The sequence below is a fragment of the Carassius gibelio genome, chromosome B12, assembly GCF_023724105.1.
Source record: "Carassius gibelio isolate Cgi1373 ecotype wild population from Czech Republic chromosome B12, carGib1.2-hapl.c, whole genome shotgun sequence".
NCBI lineage: Eukaryota > Metazoa > Chordata > Actinopteri > Cypriniformes > Cyprinidae > Carassius > Carassius gibelio.
In genome coordinates this window covers 10,758,060-10,775,206 of record NC_068407.1, presented here as the reverse complement: position 1 = coordinate 10,775,206, position 17,147 = coordinate 10,758,060, and the positions used below count along the sequence as shown (strand labels likewise).

Here is a 17,147-nt window from a genome sequence, read left to right as displayed (position 1 = left end):
ACACAGAACAGAATTAAGAATCGCTGATTTAGAACATATGATTTAGAAATGTGAATCCATTAGAATCGGTAGAAGACAGAATCGTGATACATATATGCACAGGTTTTTACTTGCACCCCTAGTTTTCTCTTCTTCTCTAAAGCAGCACAAAAGGGCCTCGCCCTCTTTGTTGCATGTTCCTGGGGGCGGGGTTTATCTGGGTTTGTGATGTAATGAACCCTGGGAGGTAACTTGTTGTAGGCCCATAAAAAAAAACTAGTTTTTTTAAATTTAACTGACAGAATTTTAAAGGACGATATCTCCGCTTGCATTGAACTTTCAGCACAGCAACTTTGGAGATATTGTTTATGCTCAAATAGCAACATTACACACTGACTAATGTTAACCTCTTTAACTGAAAACAGCTTAAAGTTAGTAACCGAAATGGCTAACATGTTCAATACACATTAGGCTCTATAAACATTTGTGGATTAATGTTGATTACTACAAGAAATTATTTTAAACTATAAGCTGGGACAAAGTGAGCCTGAATTAAAATGGACCATGTTTTATGGAATATACATTCTGATATCCATGTTTCATCCACTTTTTTATTGTTACAGAACGAGCTTAACCTCACTATAAAAATAAATCCGCAAAAATAGAGCACCATGTACTGTATTAATGAGGGAATTTTCCCATTATAATGCGTAAACATTTAATCCAGAACATTCCTTACATACACACTGAACGAAAATGACTTGCTCACCTGCAGCGATGCTGATGATCTCTTTGACAATGGCGTTTTGAGCTTCTTCATACTCTTCTCTGCTTTTAGTGTACTCTTCATTCAAAGAGCTCAGCTTACTGTAAAAAAAAAATAAAATAAAATAAAAAAAGGCCAACCCCATCACTCACTGAAAACTCTAATCAGTAGCATTTAAACATCCCCTTCAACAACTTTGTCTTGCCTGTTAGTGAATCGCACTCCATTCTTTTGAACATCTAGAGTAGTGAATTTCTTGTTGTTGCGAAGACTCTTCTCTTCTTTGCATGTGACTCGGAAAAAGTACCCAATCTGTGCGTTGGACTCGAGCTTCACAGTCTTAGCTGCTTCCAGACCTAAAGCAAAACAAACACGATTGGATTTCTTACTAGTTTAACATAAATATGCGTACTATTTCCACATTATGTTCACCTACCAAGTTCACGAGCCGCACTGTTCAAGGCCGCCTGCATGGCTTTCTCCAAGCGATCCATGTTCTCCCTGAGCTCACTCAAGGTGGGATCAAATGAAGGTTTCACCAGGAACTCATGATGTTCAACCTGGACAACGAAAACAAGAGTGGCATACATTTTAGGAATTGCAGAATTTAGCCAGAGCAACCTACCAATTAAACTTAAAGTTTGATTGAAGCACAGAGTGTAGATGGCAACAGCAAACCTGGTTCATGTCTAGTGTGGTCTCAATCATCTCCTGATATTTGGAGAAGTCAGAGACAAGGTCGTTGAGGGGAGAGATGAATGCTGCGTGCAGGAGAACCTGATGTTTCCCTAAACAAAATTACAGCTGTCACTCAGTGAAAACTGCTCAAATGCAAATAAGAAGGTTAACAGGCAAAATTTTGCTCACCACTGTATCTCTCCAAGGCCAGCACCAGACTGGGCAGTTGCCCCACAGCCTGATAGACTCGGTAACAGTCTTGTAAATTGGAGCTCTGACGCTGGAACTTCTTTGCCATTCGGTTCAGGTCTGGAAAACGGCGGAGAAGATCCTCTTGACAACTCTTCCTCAGCTCAGAGTCTTCCACAAAAGTCTCCACAAGATCTAGTCTGCACATCATGCCCACAAATGTGTAATAAAGTCAGAGGCAAAAATAAACCCTCTATAACGTTAAAAATATGCTACATCCATACTTAAAAAAGACAAAAGAGCTGATAATGATGGTCAACTGATCAAACCATAGCTTTCTAATTCATTTTAGTATTTAGTACTTTTCTTCAGCAAGGATGCATTAAACTGATCAACTTTCACAGTAACAATGTTTTTATTTCATGTAAATGCAGTTCTTTTGATCTTTGTTTAAAGAATCTTGAAAAAAAAAAACTACAGTTTCCACAACTGTTTTAAAACATATTTCTTGAGGACCAAATCAGCATATTAGAAAGATTTTTGAAGGATCATTGTGTGACTGACTGGAGCAATGGCTGCTGAAAATTCATTGAAATACATTTCATTTAATATATTCAAATACTAAAATTCTGTAAAGTTCTGATATTATAAATGCAGCCTTGGTGACCATAAGAGACTTTTCAAAAATTCTACCATCCCTAAACTTTTAGATCGGAGTATAAAATCATAATTATAGTCTTGTTGAATGAAGTTCAATTCCATTTAAATAAAAATAAAAATTATATATAGATATAGAATACTTCTTAGGTTTGTAATACAGATTTATATACACACACGCACATACATATACCATTCAATAAATATGTATCAAAGTGAATCAAAGAATGACATTGAAATAAAATGTTTTAGAAAATCATTAAAAGAAATGTGTAATAAAAAAAATAATTCACCTTTCTTCTATCTTGTTTTTGTCAATGAGAGGCTGTTTGATCCACTGGTTGACCAACCGCTGTCCTTGAGGAGTACGACATTTGTTCAAAAGGCCTGCCAGAGAATGAGTGCCTGTAACATCATCAGAAGACCCCTGAGAAAACAGAAGTGGTACATATCAGAACTCACAATAACCCTCCACTGAACAAAATGCATATTTCTTGTTTTTGAATGACCCCTGACCTGGAAGAGATTCAGAGCTTGCACAGCAGCATTATCCAGACGCATGTACTGGTTGAGGTCAAAGGTGGTTATCTTGAAGGAACCAAAATTGGCCTCGTCTGAGAGAAGCTCCAGGTATTTGATGACGGCTTGTAAGCAAGACACTGCAATCTGGAAAAACACAATAACCTGATTTATTCTCCTGGGCAAGGACCTGGAAGAATTCACATGTCTAAATTGTGCTGCAGAGCCCCAAACCTGTTTCTCAATCTCTGGAAGTGCAGCACTGGACACAGTCTCTCCCTTCCGGGCCTTCAGAAGCCTATTCAGATCCTGCACAATGTCTTTAGTTGTGAACTCTGATTTCTTCCTGTCTGTGAGCAGAATGCCACCACGCTGCACCACCTGAAATATGAACAGCAACAAGCATGTAAGAAATAATAATTATGATTAAGGTTATACAATCTTGTTCTAGGGATGCACCAATATTAAAATTCTGGCTGATATGATAAACTGATAAATTATTTAAAAAAAAATAATTATTTTTTCACTTCTTTATTTTTCCATTTTGTTTGATAACCAATAAGTGTCCTATATTAAAATAAAACTTGTTTAAAAAAAAATAAATAAATAAATAAAAATCAATAATTTTAAATAATTCAAGTGAACTTAAGCATCAAAGCTTTGTAGAGTATAAAAGAAATCGTATAAAATAATATCGATTTATTATTTTACATTACATTTAAAGAGGGCAAAATTCATAACTTATAATACAGGCTGTTAATAAAACATGACTATCTATGCAGTAGAAACACACATAAAAAGTAAAACCCGTTCGACATGACTAAAGAAAACAAAGAACGTTGGCTGTGTTCTTTTCCTTTTTGTGCAAAGTCAGAATTGTGAATTATAAACTCAAACTTGAAAGAAAAAAAATTCAAATTGCGAGATATACGTAGGATCTGAATTGTTTTTTTCTAATTCTGTGGCTGAAAAAAAAAAACTGAACGTCACAAATGCGAGATGTAAACTCTCAATTGCAAATAAAGGCATTTAAATCCAGAATTTATACATCACTATGAATCCAATATATTGTGCATCTCCATCTTGTTTCATAACACACAATCTGGCATCTATAAGCATGTCACCTGTTTGAGTTTCCCAAGGTCTCCGCCTGCATCTCCTCCAGGGAGCACACACTCTTTGGGCCCGATCTGCACAAGAAGAGCCTCCAGATTGGAAAACTGATCGTTGTCTGGGAATTCACACACACCGAGTTTCCTGAGGGTGCTGTCCACATAGCCAACACCGACGACACGCTGTCCATCAGCCCCGGTGCCAAGACGAACCCCGACAACACCGGCAGCTCCCTCCCCAGGACCTCCTCCACTGCCAAATAAAATCTCCTCAAACTGGGTCAGGTTTCCTGGAGACGCCTGGGATACAAAACACAAACATGATCAAATAATACGTTGAAAAAAATGTTGTATTAACCAGTGAAGACTGCAAGTTACCTTGTAAGATATCTGCCAGTCATGTTCTTTGCTGCTCTTACTGGCATTTTTGTAAACCTCCACCCGATACTGCCTGACCAGCAACAGGTCCCTCACAAAAGACTCAAAGTTCATCTTACTGAGGACCACACTCTCCAACTTCTTATTGCCTGTGTTTTTAAAATACAAAGCACCTTTATTAGACTTAATTTCTGATTTAACAATACAAACATCATTTTAAAGTTGTTCACAAACTGGTATTACACGGATGCAGTTTAAATAAGATGTAAATATCTGCACAACAGAAATAAACAAAGAACCAAATATCTTTAATGGACCAAGTATTATATGAAATAATTCCATAAGTCAGCAGCCAACCTGTGCCCAGGTTTTTGATGACTCCATTCGTCTTGAAAACCTCCTTGGCTGCAAAAACCGCATCTTTTCCGTGCACCGTGTAGTAATCGTTTCGATCAAATACTCTCACGGTGGTGTCCGGTTTCTCGGGCATGGAAAAATAAAAATTCAGAAATCCATGTTCAGACGCACTGTCCATGGACAGATTTTGTTTAGGTTGCACCGCCATGCTGGAATCTCCCGCCACAGCACAGGCGCGCGAGGAGGGTCAAAGGCAAACGGGGCGGAGTTAAAATGACGACTCAAATACAAAAGCGTTATTCTGTAACAAATCAGTGAATTGGGGAAAAAGTCCTAAATTGCGTACCCTAATCTCTTTTCAGCATTTTTCTTAAAAGGATTTTTGAAATGTTTGGGATATTGAGAAAATTGGGATGTGTGGTAAGGATTAGTGTTTTTGATGTGATGTTTATTTATTTCATTTATTAAAAAAAAAAATGTTACACTATAAAAATAGCCTACTTGATGTACATTTATATAATTAGTCATATATTTCAATATATAACATTATTTATATTACATATACTTATACCTAACAAAGTTGATATTACAAAATTTAACGATTAATACATAGTGTAAATACCTTAAAAATGTACTTTGCCCACATTTATCTAGAATCATGTTAGTCTTAGTACAAAAAAGAAGGGGGGGGGGTATGATTGAAAACATATAATAAAGTAATTGAAGTTTAAGTCAAAAGTATTTTATCACAATGTTATTGATGTTATTATAGTAACTAAAACATTTATTTTCTGTGTGGCTGTGGGGGAAAATGCAACAAGCTGTGAACAGATTGATGTTGTTTCATTATAATTATGTCACCACTTTTGTGAACTGATTTTAGGGAGTCACACACACAAGAATGAATGAACACATAAATACCTTTTATTAAAAGACATCTTTGAATAACATAATGTAATATGAAAAAGCCCTTGTTCCAGGGTTTTACAAACTTGTATTTACTCATATTATAATATGATATGACTGTCGTTGTTTAACCTGCAAATGTAGCTGCCATAATCAACTGAATATGCCTGAATCACAGCTAAAACTGATTGAAAATAGTTGTTTTGCATGTGTGGGGTTAATCACAGATCAGCGAGATCACATTTAATGATGGTTATTTGTTTCATTCCATTGGACAAAATAACTATCCATTCTGTATGAAGCTGTAATTAAAGGCCTGTTCATTTGAGCCCTCACTTTGAGCTTCACTCAAACACATGGGCTGGTATAAGGCTACAGCAAATTGCTGAAAAACAATAGTACCTTTAAGCTTGCTTCAAGTGTCTAACAGGTGAACTATCCCTTTAAGAGATATGGGTTTGGAATCCAAGCAGAAGCAGAAGTTGCAATAGCAGGTAAGTATCACTTGATGTCAGAACTGAGCTGGTGAGGCCAGAATGAAAAGCGATCCATCCCTGCAGGGATTGTACATGAAAGACTCCTTACATAACAGCCACTTCAGCCATGTGCCTCTCTCTGAACAGACCTGGAAATCAGCTGTGGCAAACATTTGCTCTGCATTATATCCTCCTAAGTACACTTTGCATGTGTACATAAATGTAGGTATAGTCAAGTACTGAGTGTATATGTATACATATGTACACACATGCAACCTTGTTCCTCTGAAACATATAAGTCACTTTCCAAACTTGAGAGAACTGGATGGAGGACAAGCCAAAGCTGCAGAGGCATTGCTTCATCTTAGCAGATCTCTCCCTTCATTCATGTGTCTGTTTTTACACATATAATTGTGTCCTATTCAAGGTTTGTCCTTAAAAAAATGATTCACTTAGAAATTAAAATGATTTCATTATGTATTCACCCTCATGTAGTTTCAGATCTGTATGACTTCTGTGGAACAAAGAAGATCATTTGAGAGAGATAAATTGAGATAAATGTATTTTTGATGCAATGAAAGTCACAATGGTAACCAAAATATATTATTTTATGTTCCTAATAAGAAAGCAAGCTGTACAGTACGTTTGCAATGACATGAGGGTGAGTACATTTTAATGTTTGCATGAACTGTCACATTAAGGTGATTCTCTAATTTTTTGCTTTATCGTTCAATAAAAAAATCACTTCTTCTGCATTGAAAACTTAGAAGAGTAGTTCACCCAAAATAATTAAATGTGTTGTAAATATACTCACTGGAGAAAGCAATATTATGGATCAAGGACATTTAGCTTGAAGCAACGGTTTTAAGTTAAAAGCATCTTGATGAATTTGTTCATTACAAACAGAGATTTTCACGTCACAAGATGTTAACTGATGAACTGTATTAGTGTGGATACTTGTGGATTACTGTGATGTTTTTATCAGCAGTTTATACTTTCATTCTGAAGGCCTTCATTCACTGAAGAAGATCAGTCGGTGAACAAGTATGTAATGCTAAATTTCTCTAAATCAGTTCAGATGAAAAAACTAATTCATCTAGAGGGTGAGCACATTTTCATTTTAAGGTGAACTCTTCCTTTACGTCTTTACCTAGAAACAGTTTCATCAGGTTGATAAATATAATTGTTGGTTTAGGTATGTTTACAAATGAATACTGTACATGGACTGCTGCCACAAAGTATACTTGCCAAATGAGGTATGTAAACAACCTGTGTCTGTGTCAGTCCTATTAATGTTAGAGGTATTGTTCTCTGATGAATCCCATATTGGCCGAGTGAGAGAGTGCTGGTTCTCTGCAGTGGCCTTTGACGGGATGGCCTGCTTTAATGGGGGTGGCACCCTGCTGCAGTGCTCTGGACTGTGGCCAGATGCAATGGTCTGACCGTTACTGCTGGGACAGGGCAGAACTGTCTGGGAGCACTGCAGAGGATTAAATCATCAGGACTTCAACCGACAGATTTTAAAGTACCCTCTGTTGTATTGAGATATCTGTCATCATTTCTAATTATGGAAATTTGTACATAATATCAAACTTTTTAAATGCACAAATAATGCAAGCACTGTACCACTTTATGTACTTAAGTATATGTTGCGTGCGTTGATTCTAATTATATTGTCCACCGTTAATATATACAGTATAAATATATATATACATATAAGACATATAAGACAGATATACACTGTTAATTATTTGACTGTAAATTTACAATAAATTGCAGGTTAATAATTGCATGACTTTCACAGTAAGTTACTGTAACATTTTTACAGTAAATTATTGTGAAATGACAGCTGTATACTGTGACTTCACAGTAATTTAGACATCGCATTACTGTGATTTAGCGGTAAGCTTCTGTAGAATTAATGTATTTAACTGTGAAATTACAGTTGGTGTCTATGTATTACTGTAATTTAACAGTAAGCAGCTGTAGAATTCATGTATTTAACTGTGAAATTAGTGTCTATTATTGTAATTTAGCAGCAAGCAGATGTAGAATTAATGTATTTAACTGTGAAATTAGTCTATCTATTACTGTAATTTAGCAGTAAGCAGCTGTAGAATTACTGTACATAACTGTGAATGTCTATCTATTACTGTGATTTAGCATAAATGGACCAAACAAAACTGATAAAAACAGTGACATAACTTTTATTTTTTAGAAGTAAAATACAATTTAATTACATGAATAAAACACTGGGCAACAGGGATTGACACTGGGTAACAGGAATGTGTGTCAAAAGAGAAAGAAGGAGACAGAGAAGAGAGAGTGAGGGAGAGAGATGTAAGAAAAGACAAAAAGGTGGTGTCGCAGGTGTCTCTCTCCTTCCCTCGCAGCTGGCACCTGCATAGTGTGGGTTCTATCCACTATATACAAAAGATAAGAAAGACAAAAAGTTTAAGTTACTCTGTGGTGGACTGACTCCCTGTAAGTATGGTGCTCGCATTGTAACACTAATCCTAAAATGTCTACAATTTAAGTAATTTCAACTATTAAAAAAAATGTGAATAGTACTCTCAATTAATATTAAATCAACAAACCAGGACTCTAATCACTCCTGTTACATTTACCCAGTCCTAATATTTTTCACGTGAGTAACAGGACTGAAAGTAACATGATTGAGGTTAAAAGGTTAGTTCACCCAAAAATGAAAATTCTGTCAGTAATTACAGAGCACAAATTAAGATATTTTTGATGAAATCTGAGAGCTGGATCACTCCTCCATCGGCTTCTAAGGGTTTGAAACTTGCTGGCCCAGAAAAATGTATTAAAGACATCTTTAATATAGTCCAAGTGACTCCAGTAGCTCAATCTTAAGTTTATAAAGCGACGAGAATACTTTGTGCGTAAAAAAAACAACAACTTTATTCCACAATTCATTTCCTTCTCTGTGGGCCTTGAGTTTTTTCATGTAGTAAAACAGCGTAGCGCTTCTGTGTTATACGTCACACGTAGGCTGACTATTGGCCGACGCTGGTCATGTGTGTGATGCATGTGACATATAACACAGAAGCGCTACGCTGTTATACTACATGAATTCACCCGAGGCCCAGAGAGAAGGAAATGAATAGTGGAATAAAGTCATTATTTTTGGGGGGGTTTTGCGCACAAAAAGTATTCTCGTTGCTTGGTAAACGTAAGATTGAGCCACTGTAGTCACTTGGACTATATTAATGATGTTTTTAATACATTTTCTGGGCCAGCAAGTTTCAATCCCTTAGAAGCCTATGGAGGAGTGAGACAGCTCTCAGATTTAATCAAAAATATTTTAATTTGTGTTCCGAAGATGAGAGAAGGTCTTACGGGGTTGGAACAACATGAGGGTGAGTAATTACTGACAGAATTTTCATTTTTGGGTGAACTAACCCTTTAAGCAAAAATTGCATGCTAAATTGCATAGTAATTCAACACAGTAGCAAGTAATGTAAATTTACACTTAAAACTATTGTAAAGTACTGTAAATTTCACGTTTTTTAGACGTCAAGGCATGTTAAAATCAAATAAACGTAAAAACAATTAATTTTACACATTTATTTTGCAGTCTGTCTAAACTCTACATTGAATCAGGAGACACTATAGAACACATTAAAGGGATAGTTCACCCCAAAAATCTTTGGAACACAAATTAAGATATTTTAAGAAATCCGAGAGCTTTCTGTATCCTCCATGGACAGCAATTATTTTACTTTCAAGGCCCGGAAAGATTGTTAAAATAGTCCATATGTATACAGTGGTTAAACCTTAATGTTATGAAGCGACGAGAATACATTTACTGCGCAGAAACAAAACAAAACAAAATAGAATACCGACTTTATTCAACATTTTTCCTTTCTGTGCCAGTATCCGATGCTGTTCACGTGATGTGTTCTCGATCATGCATGTGATTGCATTGGGCACAAAAAGTATTCTCGTTGCATCATAAACATTGAGGTTGAACCACTGTAGTCACATGGACTATTTTAACGATGGTTTTACTACCTTTCTCGGACTTGAAAATGGTTATAACATAGTAGTCTATAGGTGGGATCAGAAAGCTCTCATAGTGCTTAAAATTTTCTTAATTTGTGTAGAACAAAATTCTTGTGTTTGGAACATCGTGAGGGGATGTAATTAATGACAGATTTTTCAATTTTGGGTGAACTAACCCTTTAATAGCTTCAGTAAACTTCTTACTGCATAACTACATCTAGCTTAAAGTAACACGCCGACTTTTTGGGACTTTAGCTTATTCACCGTATCCCCCAGAGTTAGATAAGTCCATACATACCCTTCTCATCTCCTTGAGTGCCTCTGTTTGACGCACCCACCGCTAGCCTAGCTTAGCACAAAGACTGGAGGTAAACAGCTCCAGCTAGCATACTGCTCTCAATAAGTGACAAAATAACGCCAACATTTTCCTATTTACATGTTGTGATTTGTATAGTCACAGTGTGTACAAATAACAAGGTCATATGAGACACAACCATCTTCTAACTGTATACATACTGGGAACTATATTCTCAGAAGGCGAAGCACTGCTACTTCTTTGGAGTGATTTACTCCAATTCTGAGCAAACTCTCTGCTCCTCACCACAGGGCTTCTCAGGTGCTGTGGGAAAATCACTCCTTCTGAGAATATAGTTCCCAGTATGTATACGGTTAGAAGATGGTTAGAGTCACTGTGACTATACAAATCACAACATGTAAATAGGAAAATGTTGGCGTTATTTTGTCACTTATTGGGAGCAGTATGCCAGCTGGAGCCGTTTACCTCCAGTCTTTGTGCCAAGCTAGGCTAGCGGTGGGTGCCTCAGACAGACTTACGGCAAGCACGGAGATGAGAAGGGTATGTTTAGACTTATCTAACTCTGGGGGATACGGGGAATAAGATAAAGTCACAAAAAGTCAGCATGTTCCTTTAACACAGATACTGTGTTTCATTAGTCCGTTCTTAAATTGGAACACAGCTTACATTAGATTGACATCCATTCGAAGTCAATGAGCTTCCTGATAAGAGTGCAGACTTGCTGGTTCATGTGACCTCTCTGCCTCTTAGATTTTGTGCCTGTCTCTGGGTTGATGCCCAAGAAGCACCTACAAACAAAAAGACAGAAGAAACCTGTTAGTTTAATTCGTGTGATGAAAAAAGTGTCAGTTCCCAGTCACCACCTTCAGTGGGTCACTGCTTTTGCAGTACAGAGTCAAACTAAAGTTAGCTCAGTTTAAACAAAGGTGTAATTCAGGTGTAAGTACTGTAATTCAGAAAAAAAAATGCATGGAACTGAACTGAAAAACATTTCCATCACAAACACAGTCAAGAATAGACCTTCACCAAAGTAGAGGTGTGTGATTTACCTAGGCAAAGCATTCGCACACAACAATTTACATAATTTACATGTTCCGTTTGCAGAGGATGGAGTAAGAGCCTGTGGCCTGTCCATCTCCCTATGGCTGTTTCTACTTGTACTCTTCCTCCTAGAATTATTACCCGTTCACAGATGATGTGATAAACATTTCATTTCTTATATCTTTTTCACAATAAAGCACCCAGTTTTTTAGTTGTTTCTGACTTTAAGCTTTGTCTCTGGTCTAATCTGGTCTGGTCTCCAGCACAGATACACAAATTAAGGCCCCATCCACACTACTGCGTTTTCGTTTAGAAACGGAGAATTAAAACTAATATCTCCGTCCACACCAGCGTTTTAGCTGCGTATAATGCGGTGTTCACACCAAACGCGAATAGAGCGTCTGGCGCGTTTACGCGCGTCTGGAGGTCTCGCGGCGCGAATGGGGCGTTAAGTGCGGCGCGGAAGACGCGAATTGACGAGCGAATAGAGCGCTTCAAGCGAAACGCGCGTTAAGCGCGAATGGTGCTTTTTGTGCATTTAGCGTTTGACGCGAATTCGCGTCTGCCGCCCGAGTTGAAAAATTTGAACTTTGGCGTCAATTCGCGCCGCGTTAATCAATCAGGAGCCTGCTAGGAGTCACTCATTCAACAGTATGTTCCTGCAGCCTCCGGCTGTGCAGGAATACCCTTCTCCACTCATTCAACAAGGAGGAACGACAGATGTTGTCAGTGAGCAGTCAACCGGAGCTATATGACAAAAGTTCATATTTCTATAGAGACAGGAATAAAAATGACCTATATATATATATATATATATATATATATATATATATATATATATATATATATATATATATATAACATATTAATAGATAAATTGAATATAGGCCAAAGATTTATATTTGATCTTGAACCACTAAAGACACATCATAGCCAGCGGCAAATGTCAGAAGATCTAGCCGAGGTAAGGCTACTCTCGGCGGATACATGATGACGGAGCTCCCGCTGATCGCATGGAGCTCATCTCCGAGATCGGCGAAACACATTTTTTAAATAGACTCTGTCATTATAAATAAACCGCATATTTGAGTTTAAAACAACTACATTCTCGCCTGAAATACTTTTAAAACTACATTTCATGACACAATAACAGTAATATTTTGAAAATTATCCGAATAAAAATGGCGGTTGAAAATGCTGCGTGAACTCAGCTGGATGAAGCCCCCCATTCATTTTTCTGTTGACGAGAAAGACAACGGTTGCTCCGTTTCACACACACAGCAGGGAAGAAAAGCATAAAGTTACTAATTTGAGATGAATTTAATCCACCTTTGCCCAAATCCACAAACACCATAATTTATCTAGTTAATAATAACTGTCATAATACCCACATTAAGGCCACATCTTACCTTATAACTTTATTTATCGTCGGTCAATGTAGAAAATGCTGTGGTAAAAGAGAGAACGCTGTTAGAGTAACTAAGATAAGCTTTAAGTAAAGCTAAAGTTAAATGTTCGACGGTGTATCTAATCAGACATCTCACAGTTAACTTAATACGGTATAATTAACACTACAACCAACGTCTTTTCATTCAAATTTGCGCGCTTAATCGTCTATGCGAGTCTGCTCCAGCTAACTTACAAAAACATGACAACAGAACCTACAACTAACCCTAATTTGGTTCATACTTTTAAATTACATGCACTATCATATAAAAACCATCAAATTGATAAAGTTTGACATTTAAACACTTACCGCTGTCTGAATCCACCGAATGAGACCACGTAGATCAGAGAGCTCTGATGACGCTCTGATGACGCTGCCGCAGTTGCCACTCAATAAAGACGGCATTCACAGTAGTTTCTTGTAAAAGCCCCGCGCCTGCATTATTTTCACAGTAAAAGTCTAAATACGGTATTATATTGTGAATTATCACAGTTAAAGCCTGTGAAGTGGTAATAATGTAATTAACTGTGAAATATTACAGTTATATATTGTGAAATCCTGGAAAATTTTTACAGTGTAGGTATATAGAACATTTATAAGTCTAAACAATTTAACATTCTCATTGCAAGACTATAATAAAACTGAAAAATGTAAAACAGAAAAATAATAGTTTTTTTTCCTCTCTGTATATAAGCAAATGGTGTCAATAACATTAAATCATCAAGACAAGTAAATGGCGCAGGAGCAATAAAATAATTTCTAGAAGAACACAAGACAAAGACCAGCCAAAAAAAGCTATCAGTTGTTATTTTATTCGGTCATATGTCGGTAATTGCCCTTGTCAGCATAATGGATGTGCATATTAGTCTTATCATTGTTATCTGCTAAATGGCATCTCAGTAACTTGGCCATCAACGAGTACTGAACACAGTGTCTGTGTGTGAGAACAGCCAAGTCTTGAATATCAGATGTCTAAAACTGGGCCGTCTGGAATAAGAGAGAGAGAGAGAGAGAGAGAGAGAGAGAGGGTCTAAAAGGTTAAATATAAAGTGGAATTCGTCTTTAAGATGTATATATTGCATGCATATTTTGCAATCACTTTAATGAACAGATACATATAGCCTCTCTAATAATGAACTGTAGAATACATTTACAGTTTGTTCTCTATATATAAAGCTCCTTTTTTGTGTTAATTATCTGGAGCGTTCGGTGATGTCAAATAGGCCTCACTAAATACATGGTTAAATATTAATGCTGTACTGTATGTGAAACTCAAGCTTCTGCTGTACTTGAATTACAGGTAGCAATTTACAATGTCTGAGACACACAACAGCACTGATCAAGAAAGTTTGGGGTCAGTATATTATATAAATATTAATCACACATTAATTAGCCTCAACCTTTTTTCTTTTGTCAAGCCATATTCTAAGGTCGCTGCTTTTTTACCATTAGGTTAAGTGACTCGAAAGGTTTTACAGTAATCCTTGTTGCAATATCAGTTATGCTGCACTTTAACCTGCCATGTTTGAGCATTTTATTTGCAGCAATTAAAGCTATCTTTGAGGTTTATTATAACCGTGGTGCTCTACTGCATATCTGCAAAGGGCAATAAAGAGGGATGTGACATAATTTATATCCACCGTAGACAGAAAATCTGTGCTTTTAAATCTAATCCTATTCAGTGCTTCAGTCATGAATTCTTTGAATCTTATTATTGAATGTATTGTATTGTTTACACATATGCACTCAGGCAGCTTATAATATCGCCTCCTTCATAGATATATTACGTCAACATTAAGAGCAATGTGTACTTAAAAAGACTGCATTATCTAAATATAATCATTTCAATAATGAAGATAGCCAAATCTCTCTGAACACTGAGCATCAAAAAAAATAAAAAATAATAATTAATCTTTTTTTTATATCACTGATCTCTCTTAAAGCTCCTGATGTTAATAAAAAGTGCTCTTTTTCTGTCCATTTAATTCTGATTTATTTATTCTTCTTATATCTGACTGAGGTGGTAGATTATGTGAATATAAATCCCCTTTTTAAATCGGCTTTACTGCCAAAGATCCAGAGCTTGTCTGTTATTGTCAAGATTCAAGCCTGTGCATTCCAGAGTTGTTAAAATCTGAATTGAATTTTCCAGAATTTATTTTGAAACATCCTCCAAGCATTCCTGACGGGCAGCTGATGTCAGTTTTGGTATAAAATATGTCCATAATTATATGGTTTTTTCACAATTTTGTGAAGTTTGACTAATAATGATGACTGCTGCCTACTATTCAACTACACGGTTTTTGGCGGTTATTCAAAAAAGAGAGAGGGAAACAGATGGACTCTCAGAAAGGGAAAGACAATCTCAGTCACGCTCTTTTTCCTTTATGTACAGCTTCATCAACACTACCACACACACACACAGACACACGTGTGTACAGCCACACACGGGTCTATGTTGGGAAACCGGATCCTGGTGTTGCAATGTCTGCCAGTGTTCGGAATAAAGCCTCAATGTGCATTAAGAATGAATAGGTCTTCAGTTTCATGGCCCTCACTCTGAGTAAACACCTGAGTGGTCAGGGGCTCTTTATACCAGTGATTATCAACCATCTGTGTCTCACATGGCTTTTTATGTCCTCAATTACCCATTCACAGACACTGGCATCTTATTACCAAAGTTCTTGGCATAGTCAAGGGCAATACATATATGGTTTAGCTGGACTCATTTTACTAGATTCAAATCCTCAGTATGAATTAAGTTGAACATAATAATGATAACTTTTCAGTGCTACATTTGTAGTGCCAAATTAATTTATCTATACTATAATATTTGTCATCATGGTATTTCATGAACCTACAATGTTGTCCAAACCATATCAAATTCACATTGCAAGGCCATAATAAAAATGTAAAACAATATTAAAAATTAAATATGATATTTTAGTTCCTTTTTTTCTCTATAGCAACACACACACATACACACATTGTATCATTATAGTATTTATTTGCTTTTATTTTATTTTTTTAGTTTTCATTTTACATTTAGTTTAAGCTTAATTAATTTTGTTATGTGCTTTTGTCATTTCTGTTATTTTTTCAGCTTTTAGCTTTAATTTATGCTGATTTTAGTTTTAGTTTAAATCATTTCAGTAATTAGACATTGTATTTTAGTTAGTTGCCAAGGCAGCATGTTTTTTTTTACACTAAAATTTGCATTAGATTACTAATTTTTTATTAGAACTTAAACATAAAGTTAATCTTTTTTTCAATTTTGTTTAAGCTTTCAGTTAACAAAAATAATGGTGATGTATATATTTGATCCTATATTACCTTCCAAGAAAAGTATTGCACACATAATCTGGCCATTTAAATAATAGCATTGCATAAAAAAATAAATAAAAAAAAAGAAAAAGTGTTTTTTATGTTGTGTGGAGGCCTATAAAACATATTCAGATCTTACAGGAATTACATTGTTTAAGGATACCAGACGCCGCTCTATGTATCCAGACAGTGTGGAAACTTTTAGGTAACCTTAAAGAGGCATTAAGCACACGTTGCATGTGTTGTGGGTATAACCACTGCATGATTCACTCTTTCCCTTAGTTTTACAAGCTCTGGAAAGGCAAGCATGCAGGAAACACCCAAGTTCATGGTGTACTATTTAAGACGTAACTGTTTTCTTAAAAGGAAGTTTGATTCAGTCATCTCCTTTCTTGAGGCGTGGTAGATCGAGGTGATATGGTGCAGAGGCATGGAAAACATCTGGGGTAAATAATGAATCTTATGATCCAAGAGCACCTAAGACGAATACAATGCAAATGTATCACATTAACAGTACTGAGGGCGGTTGACTCAACTGATAATCTCAGTTGCTCCTTCAGTTTTTTGGTATTGAAATCCCTCTACCACCCTCAGCAACAGTCTGTCTTCTCATCCCTTCCATTTCCAACAAACCTGGGATATGGCCAGAGACAGGTGGCCTGCGAGGAGGGAGCTATAAGGCAGTCGAGCATTGAGAAGCTGGCTAGGCCTTGATAAACAAGGCAGGAACTGGTTGATGGCATCACTACTTTTGGTGGTATTGTTACTGACTTTCTTAAGTTGTATTAATAAATCTCCTTTCTTTACAATGCAGGCCTATTGATTTGGGTGTCCTTTTTTTTTTTTTTTTGTCAATGATAAAAAAGCAAATATGCAGTAAGTGCCATGACCATTCAACAATTAAACATTCATGAGATATTTTGTTAAGAGCTTATGCTAAAATCAGCCACTGTATTAATAATCATTTATAATAACA

The 17,147-nt window shown here is 36.3% G+C and overlaps 1 protein-coding gene across 3 annotated transcripts in view; it reads right to left on the bottom strand.

Annotated features, from left to right (window-relative positions):
• The window catches only part of LOC127969044 (DNA mismatch repair protein Msh2), a 290,453-nt gene that overhangs the window by 2,998 nt on the left and 270,308 nt on the right, over nt 1–17,147 (bottom strand). For 2 of the 3 annotated variants that reach the window (XM_052570633.1, XM_052570635.1), the window contains exons 2-5: nt 1,424–1,522; nt 1,182–1,305; nt 951–1,101; nt 749–846 (exon numbers count right to left, since the gene is read on the bottom strand). In XM_052570633.1, coding sequence (XP_052426593.1) covers nt 749–846; nt 951–1,101; nt 1,182–1,305; nt 1,424–1,453 — 403 coding nt within the window. In that variant the 5' untranslated portion in view covers nt 1,454–1,522. Of the gene's footprint in view, nt 1–748; nt 847–950; nt 1,102–1,181; nt 1,306–1,423; nt 1,534–1,612; nt 1,813–2,562; nt 2,697–2,785; nt 2,936–3,022; nt 3,170–3,912; nt 4,201–4,278; nt 4,428–4,635; nt 4,893–17,147 lie in introns of those variants that run through there. The other variant, XM_052570632.1, reaches the window with a different exon arrangement.